The sequence below is a fragment of the Pleuronectes platessa genome, chromosome 5 (assembly GCF_947347685.1).
Source record: "Pleuronectes platessa chromosome 5, fPlePla1.1, whole genome shotgun sequence".
Classification (NCBI taxonomy): domain Eukaryota; kingdom Metazoa; phylum Chordata; class Actinopteri; order Pleuronectiformes; family Pleuronectidae; genus Pleuronectes; species Pleuronectes platessa.
In genome coordinates, this window is record NC_070630.1 from 16,958,815 (window position 1) to 16,968,110 (window position 9,296).

General features: G+C 38.2%; 1 protein-coding gene across 2 annotated transcripts; it reads right to left on the reverse strand.

The window, feature by feature from the left end:
* Window positions 1-264: 264 nt before the first annotated feature.
* On the reverse strand, window positions 265-8,821 carry LOC128440340 (uncharacterized). 2 transcript variants are annotated; one of them, XM_053423028.1, is made up of 8 exons: window positions 8,753-8,821; window positions 6,771-6,799; window positions 5,964-6,025; window positions 4,412-4,711; window positions 3,595-3,885; window positions 1,665-1,796; window positions 1,553-1,577; window positions 265-1,418 (listed from the first exon to the last, which is right to left on the reverse strand). In XM_053423028.1, exons 1-8 carry the CDS (start codon window positions 8,780-8,782, stop codon window positions 1,394-1,396), a joined length of 894 nt encoding a protein of 297 aa, XP_053279003.1. In that variant the 5' UTR covers window positions 8,783-8,821; the 3' UTR covers window positions 265-1,393. The 2 variants fall into 2 exon arrangements, 1 of the variants encoding a protein (XP_053279003.1); XR_008338517.1 differs by having other exon boundaries at window positions 1,553-1,796.
* Window positions 8,822-9,296: the final 475 nt, after the last annotated feature.

Sequence of the window (9,296 nt, forward strand, 5' to 3'; positions counted from 1 at the left end):
AAACGTTCAAACTAAGATAGAATGTTGAAGTAAAGCTGTATCTATTAACCTGCACCAAGGACATTATATTACATTAAATGTGTTTGCACTGATAAAGAGCGGATCCAGGATTTTTCCTTCACTTTTTCTTCCAGTGGGAGATAGTTTTTTTGTTGTTCTCTCAAATCTCATGTAAAATGTCTAATCCAGTAGCAGTTCAAGTTTAAGGAATCTCCTGAATTTGTAGTAAAAGTTAGCATAATTCTTCCAACTACATAAAACACATTAAGTTACACATTTTTATTTTTTTTATTTTGCATTTCAATGTATATACAATTTTATCAATATAATGCAAAACAAAACAAAACAAAATTACAACAGCCACCAGAGAAAAGTGTTTCATACAGATTTGAGAAATGAGAGCAACCATTTGAGAACAGTCAGTACTTTGTAGGAAGGAGGAATAACAAAAATGGTCATGTCATATGTGAAAAATAAATATTGCAAACAGTACATCTTTAATTCCTTCTTCAATATTAAATGAAAACAATCGCCTAAGTAAAATAGTTGAGTTTGGAAATACACCGTTATTTAAATAATGAGGGCTACGGTAATTTCATTTATATTAAACATTGCACATTAAATAGGAATTCTCTAATACTGGAATCTGCTGCGCTTTGAGTGGTCATCAAGACTAGAAAAGAGCTTTAATACTTGCCATTTAACATTTACTGTAGCAAAGAAAACTTTAAAGCTGAAAATGCAGAAAATAAATGAATGTGCAAAGAGTTTTCTGGTATTCACTTTCTTGGGAATAATACATTTGTTTCCAAGGTTTTGCTATAAATCATTTCTTATGGACAAAGCAAATTAAAGAGTACAAACAAATGAGGGAATTGATACTCATAAAAAAATAAACAGGTAGTAGATTGGCAGGAGTAACATGTTTCTACTGACAACATTAAATAAAAAAGCCTATTTAAAAAGGGTGGAAAGGAAAGGGATTTTAAAGTGCTGCAACAAAAATGATATACCCGAAAATAAAAAATAAATAAAAAGATGTCAGTGTAACATTCAAAAAGCCCTTTTATTTTAAAACACACTCTCTGCTGCTTTAAGTTGAACTGCTTACATTGCTGGGAAGTGTATCCTTCGAAGACTATCAGTAATCTCACCACATACACATTATAAAAGTCTTTTTTTGGGAACTGAGCTATTCTCTGAATGACGCACTGTAAAATGACACTACTTATGAATAGTTCCCTGGTCCAGTTCCCATCAGCCACTGACTAGTAGGCAGTAGACGTTTCAGTGACACAGAGTCCCAGCATCAGATTCTGAGATGACGTCTGGACTCCATAAACTTCTTCTTCCTTCGATCCATAACAAAAACAACTCAACATGGTCCTTTCTCTTATTCTTGCAGTTCTTTTAACTCGCTGGAGAAAATCAAATAGAAGGAAGATACAAGAGAGTCAGTGTTCAGTGGTGACAAGATGGTAGTGATAAAAATGTGACACTCCAAGTAGTATTATTGAAGTACTTGTTGCGTCTTTAATAAACATCAACTTACTCCTTATTTCCATCCTTTATCCGATCTTGTCCAAGAAACCAGAACAGAAACTGTTATTAGTTGTTGCGTATAATTATACAGCTGCAGTGGAAAACATAAAAGTGTCCCTCACCTGTTTGTCTTTTCTTGCGTCGATAAAAAAACCATACAACTGCTCCCAACAGTAAGAGTAAGATTAACACTGCACAGACAGCAGTTGCTATTTTGATAGGACTGTGAGAGTTAGGCTTAACCTCGAGTTTACCTTTGGATGAGAACAAACATATACATTAGAGTTAAAAACATATTCACTGGGACAGTTGGAAGAATTATACTTCACGGATTTTCAGAAGAAACATTGTTAGTTCTTTTCTCTCTATTTTTTTCTTTCCATCTTTATATACAGTTTATGGGAGCCCATAAACTGTATAAAAAGATGAACGGCGCATCTCCATGTCCCCATCTAGATAGACATAAAGCCCAATTATCTCAGAGACGAGCGCTGCCATCTTGCCCATTTGGAGCCAGAGACTGCACTGTAGCAATCAGAGATGGAACCGCGGCTTCGAGGTCCTGTCCCTACACCTGCTCAACCAATCATGAGTTTAGATCATTTTATAGCATCCATTAACTAATTGAAGCTAAACTTAATGGAAAATTTGGAAATGTGTACATACATCTGTGTTTTAACAACTAACTAAAATGAACATCTTTACAAAAAAATAGTTTGACATGTACTTCGACTTTTTTGTTTGGTCCATGTCCTATCCAATTACATGGAGAAGGTGTGGTTAATGACCGAAATTGCGATCAGTTACCAGGTTGCGAACGAGAAGCTTTGGCCTCACTTTTGGGGAGCTGTCATGTTGTCCATCTTTACATACAGACAAGTGAATCCGCTGCCCTAAACCAGTTTGTCACCACTGAAGACGTAAACAACAAATATTACTGAATCCATTAAAGGGGTAAATGACCCTCAAAATTTGTTCGGTAAAACCCAGTAAGCTTTTACAGCAGCAGGTTTGGACAAGGCGGGAATCTTTAAATGTACAGTTACTAAAATGTAAGTGTTATGCTGCAGCATTTTAAGTTGTGCTTGTGATTAAGTTTGTCCAATACGTTAGACGTTGTACGAGTGTATAAAGGCAACTGGAGCTTTCACCTACGTCTTCAGCAGACCGTAAGAAACCTTGGATGAAAGGTGAAAACTGTTACGGTTTGAGGGAGGAGATGGACCCAGGATGCAGAGGTTATAACAAAAAGGGGATTTAATATACAAAAACGTCCTTAACAAGACAAAAACAAAGCAAGAGCACTAACAAAAGTAACACTGGCTACAATGCGCACTGAGAACAAGGAACGAGGAAGCAGGAGAAGCTGGTCGAAACCGCAGGAACAAACAAACCATTTCTCACGACGTGGGGAGAAAACAACTAGTACAACCCGACACCAGACAAAGGGAAACAGAGGCTTAAATATAAAGCAGGAAGGCAGGGGCAATTACACCAGGTGAAACACATGAGGATTGAGAAGACAATTAACGACAGGAAGTGAGAAGCTGAAACAAGACAGTGACAGCGGGGCTACAAAATAAAACAGGAAATAGAAAACCATAAACATAAATGACTGAGCGTCACAAAAACGTCTTAAAGAAGTGTCTTCAAGAAACGCAAAGATTTCAGATGAAAATAAATCAGTGGAACAATGCCAAGCCTGGACGTGATGTTATGACTGTACATTTATGATAGAAATCTTAGTTGAGTGTGTTAGATATGTAGATGGTTCTGCAGGCATGTGGTGATAAACCAAATATTGGACAAATATCTGTGATGATTCTCAGCCATCCAGGTCATGGTATTTTCAGACGTTGTATAAGTGTACAAAGGAAACTAAACTTGCTTGTGTCTCTTTAAGTCTAGTTTGTGTTTCTATTTTCACCTCTCGTCCAAAAGGCCTGAGCTCTGCTAAAGAAGAAGGTGACACGTCATCAAGAGGACAGTGGCAGAAAGTACAAAACAGACTGTGGGGAAGAAACCATCAGGGCTCATCCTGTCGGTACTCACGTTCACACACTGGGAACCAGTCGGAGGTAACGTTGCCCACAGAGCAGCTGAGATTCCTGACCTCTCCATGGGAGCAGCTGAAGTACACAATGCTGCTGCTGTTGACCAACATCGTGCTTGGACTGTGCACCTGAGTGTTGTTCTCAACGTTCCACAGCTGATTGTCGGTATTTCTAGACCCATGTAATTTCCAGTCCACCATTTTGCCTGGGTACCCGCCGTAGAAGGCACACGTCACCAAACAACGGGCATCATCACAGGACTGTGTCACATTGGGTTTGCTGTAGGAGGCTAGAGGAAATGGAGGCAAAGAGAAAGTGATCACTGTCGGTCGTCTCTGTCCATTTCTGAAACTACTGCCCCTATGCACCTTGCAAGAGTTTTACTCTTTGAATTTAAGGTCTAATGACAATGAGGCTATCATATACATTAACTTTATAAGATAGATATGGACAATACACAGACGGGTGGGAGGGGATCTGATGTCATCCTTGTACAGTAAAAAACAAAATACAACCTGTAAATAAAAGCAAACTCTAGGAAAACAAGAGTAGAATAAGATTTAACACGTGGTGTAAATAATGTCCTGTTGACTCTGCAGACTTTGTCACGTGTCATCAATTTCACTGTTATAAACGCAGCAGTGCAACATCTGTGATTGGAAGCTTTACAACTACACCTCACTTCTGATGTCAGAATCTAGTGAGAAGAGTGACTAATCTAAGTGCGATTTCATCATTGTGTTGTAAGGTGTCAGAGATCAAAAGCCACGAGAGCCTAAACTATATATTAAATGTTAAATGTAACATACTCATACCTGTGACATTGAGTTGGATGAAACTTATCCTGACATCCTGATCATTGTTGTACTCAATGATGCATTTATATGTCCCAGTGTGCGAGATGTTCAAATTGTACATGTCCACATGTGTACTTTTGCGATCCAGTCTTGTGTTCGGCCATTTGGGCGCAGTGATTTCTCTAACTGCATAGAAGCCGTTGACGAACACCTCATCACGTTGAAAGTAGAACATTTTAATTGTCCTTTGATCATTAACCGGGCATCGAAAGGTCACATTTCCACCAACCTCCCCACTGAGACTGGGTTCAGAACTCTCTGGAAAAAAAAAGATCGGCACAAAAAAAGGGTCAGAGTATACTGGGAAACAGAATGAATTAGTCTACTGAGAATCACAGAGAAATTGTTTTTCAGGAGAATTTTACTTCAAGGTATGAACATCCACAGCACGGCCTGTGAAGGTCAAGGGGGTTTCCTCAACACTTTTTGAGAGATCCTGTGCGAGCTCTTGTGTCAGAATGATCTCAGTTCCTCTTTATCATTGTTGCCCTTTTCTATCTGTGTAGAATTTATCACTATCAACCTTTTTCATGTTTCCATGTTACGCTTAGAAAGATGTTTTGCTTTTCATTTCCTCACCTTTGACATCAGTGTTTAGACAATCCACCATTTTTTCTCAAGCTAGATAGATAACAGGTATTGTAGACAACTTGTTTTAACTCAGCTTTCTTTTAAACTGAAATCAGTTTGAAGAGGGCAGTGAGACTGTGACAGCTAGACACTGGAAACATGAAGAAACTGCTAGCCTGGTGAGCGGCAGCTCCTCATAATACTCATAATATGAATACATTTGTAATATATTTACCCATGTGCTTCCAAGCATATTTGGGTGATATCTGTAATTTATTATATCAGAATCTGAATCAGAATTATTTTATTTGCCGAGGTTCAGTGACTGATCCAGGACTTTTCTAAATCAGGGGCCATAAAAGTGCCACAATTTACACAGAGGGGAGAATTATATGTCCAAAAACTGATGCATAATTTTTGATTCAGTAAAGTGCACAATTGAGTCGTTCCTTGTTTACTGTTAGCTTCATAGCTCCGAGCAAGACACACATCAGTAAATATATTTGGAAAAGTGTTCCTTGTTCAAACACGTTGTGGACTTCAAAAAGCTGACACAAATTCAAAACAAATTGTTATAAGTTATAATCATGACATCGTGAGAGTTGTTCAAGAAAGCAGTCCTGATATGTGGGGGTAAGAGCTAATTTTCTTTTTATAAATATCTTTTTCTCCTTTTTATGATTAGGGAAGCCATGTAAGATCACCTGTATTTTCTTTTGTTTTTGGTAAATTTGTAGGGATTGTTTTTTTTGGCTGTGGTCACCCTGAGGCCATATTTCTACTCAAGTTGACAAATATCTACTTTATTTATGAATTTTTTTAATACTTGGGAAGCCATTTTTATGTTATGCTAAGGATCAAACCCTGATTTCTATAGTTTCCCTGTAAAACAAAGATAGAGACATGTTGCTGCTGCTCTGATATGATATGATGTGCTCACCTGTGAGAGAAAAGGTCACAGTCCAAGCCAGAGCCAGCAGCAGGAGGGAAGGCCCTCGGTTTCTTGGAAGACAAAGGAAACGTAAACACGGTTACCCTGGTAACACTGGGACATGACAGGAATACAATGAGGTACAAACGATAAACTGCTTGTGACAGCACAAACTACACGTGTTGGCTCTGTGCCCAGAGATAATAGTTATCCAGTGATTCATTCCTGAATCTGACCAGACCTCTGTCACCGGCTATCATTCTTTTAAAGGTGACGCTTCTTCTCCTCTCCAGTAAAACTACAGGTGCAGACTGAGCCGTTAAGTAACATGAATATGTGATCAATGGTTTTCTCAGGAAATGTACCACAGTGAAGATTTGAAAAAGGTTTGGATATGTGTTTTGGACATTATGTTTCGGGTGACACATTTGAAGTGCTGGAGTGGTGACAAAAAAGTTATTCGGGGAAATAACTTACATGAACATAGTTTCACTTGCAGCTCAGGTCAGAATCGTAAAACAAATTGGGGGGGGGGGGGCTGTGTTTATAGACGCTATCATGAATGATAGATGACTTTATTGCCATGCCCATTTCACTGATTTTTCTTATTATGGAATTATAAATGAATTGTTGATAAGGGTTGGAAACAAGGTCGTGAGGTTGAGACCACATATTTCTTTGATGCTTATTTACCTGGTTCACACAGGGTGAAAAAATGTCAACATCCTGACAAACGTGAGTCACCCCATTGCAATGACTTCTACTGACATTTCTAATAAGTAATATGACGTAATGGAAAGCCGCATGATTACTTACGAAAGAGAACGTCTGGTGCTACTGGATGCCTGTTGAAAAGACAAAGAAGTTAATGGTTTCATTTAAGTCAAAATCTTATAAATAGACCAACAAGAAACTAAATCTTTAACCATAGTCACATTTCTCTCACAACCATCACCACAGCTACCTTTTCTTTTTTTAAATGTACATGCTATGGGAATTATTATTGTAAATCAAAGTGTTTGTGTAATCTGTAACAAGCCATGGCTCTTCAGAGTACGTCCTGGGTGTAATTAGTTCCATACCCTGACAGAACAATCCCAAAAACGTACAAAAAGTTTATGGAAAGTCCCTCTGCTCAGCAACAGAGAGAGACAGTTTCTGGTAACATGCACAGATACTGGGAAATCCACTGTCTTAGACTGTATCTTCCAGACTTCTATTATTTTGCACCAGGGACCTGAAAATATCAGTTTCTGCAAGTATTTGTATTCATATAAGTCTGTAAAAATAAAAACCCAAGGAGAGACATTATAGGGTTGATTTGCTTGTTTTAAATGGACTATCATATCTAAAATGGTTCATGGTTTCTGCTCACTGCTGAACGTGACCAACAAGGAAATTCCCAGGTGGATAATTATATCTGAATTGTATTGTTTGTCATTGGAGATATAAAAGGAAAAGGAAAGTTAAAACCTGTCTGACAAATTTAAATGTATCCTTTGTCCACAGGTCTGATTTCACTCACATGTTCATGCATTCCAGATATTTCTGTGTAAACACTCCTGCATGAACTGTGTTTCATATTGAGCAGCCTTGAAGCATTTTAACTCCATGGGACTGAACTACTATGCATGAAGGGATGGCCCATGAAGGGATGGCCCATGAAGGGATGGCCCATGATGGCCCCCTGGGAATTCCCACAGGGAATTCCCAGGGGCAATCATTAACATCATTAACACAATGTATCATATATTCTAAAGTAATATACTCTGAAATCAACTATTATGATACATATATACAGATGCCCCTTATTGTTATTATTTTCATTTTAACAACCAGTCTGACACTCCCGGGTCTATGTCTCTCCTTCTATTTTCAACCCCCTCTCTTTTCCCTTTATTTCTTCAAATGTTTGCTCTCTTCAAATATAAGTGTTCATTTATCATTAAGTCAACAGTTGCAGCAGTGATCATGAGACAGTCAATGAGGTAAGGAGAGTCCTTTATGATGTAATGTGATTTGTCAAGTGAAATAACTATAATAAAGAATACTACTATCTCAAGGCAACAGGTACATGCCTATTATTATAATTGTTTTGCTGTTGAACTGAGCTTTAAAACCAGATACCACGACTAAATATTTAATTCAAACTCAACCCACATGAGCGTCCGGTCTTTTTAATGTGGTGCCATTTCATGTGGGTAACATCTTGCAGCACAGCTCAAGATTTACTCATCACGTGCGGTCTTTCTCTTTCCTTTCTCATATTGAGTGATGTCAGAGGCAAAAAATGATTTACTACAATGGTGAGATCACAATTATAGTTAGATATATCTGAAATATATGTTTCCTTACATCTAACCACAGTATGTTATCTTGTACACCCGAGAGCACATATCTGCTCAGATATACATTTGATAAACCAGATAATCTTTTAGTGATCGAGGGGATTTCCTCATATTTGTAAGGGTATTAGTTTACTTGCAGATAATACTTGATTAATTGTTCTGCTGAATGATATAATCTAGCAAAAGGCACACGTGTGAAGCAATTGAAACCACACTGTCTAGGAATGTTTTGAATTTGTTTATACACACACACACACACACACACACACACACACACACACACACACACAAACACACATGTAGCATTCACGGGCAACTGCTCAATGGCGCAAGAGAGATTCTCTGTCACATCAGTATGACTTTATCAACTAAAAGTTAGCCTTAATCATGGCAATACAAATAACTGTTAGGATTGATAAGACAAGAGAAAAGAAAGTCAAACTCTCTCACCATGCGTGCGTCCTTGCCTCCTCTCTTCATACAAATGACTGACTGTGTGTGTGAACGACTTCCTCAACCGTAAGTGAGGGGTGCGGCACCGTGCATGCGTCACAGGCTCAGTTAGTTTTTTTTTTATCAGGGCTTAACCTGAGCATTTACACAGTGTATGTAACTTATTTTGCTGAGGTCAAACTTGTTGACCTGTGTACTTTGAAGAAAGAGGCCTCCACAGATTTATGTGGTTTGTTAGTGTGTCTGTCTGTCTCTCTCTGTCTGCGCGCACGTGTGTGTATGTGTGTGAAAGATTTGCATTTGTGTCTTCATTAGGATGATGACGCACACAATATGAAACCCCCGCGTCAACTAAGACTTATCAGCACATACGCAACTGGAAGTGATCCCAATCATTTACCATGACAGAAACGATACAGTCGCATCCCTTTTTCTATTTGTATAGATCCTATATTCTGCTGTATGTTGTTGTTTTGAAATCATGTATTTACATTTGTACGACTCACTAAGACAGTTCAGAGTTAACCATAGTTTAATGACC

Excerpts from the sequence above, each read along its gene's own strand:
- LOC128440340 (XM_053423028.1), bottom strand. The coding sequence starts at position 8,782 with ATGAAGAGAGGAGGCAAGGACGCACGCATG. Across the intron at positions 1,578-1,664 it reads ACGCAAGAAAAGACAAACAG|ATCGGATAAAGGATGGAAAT; the intron begins GTGAGGGACACT and ends TTCTTGGACAAG. Across the intron at positions 1,419-1,552 it reads ATAAAGGATGGAAATAAGGA|CGAGTTAAAAGAACTGCAAG; the intron begins GTAAGTTGATGT and ends GATTTTCTCCAG.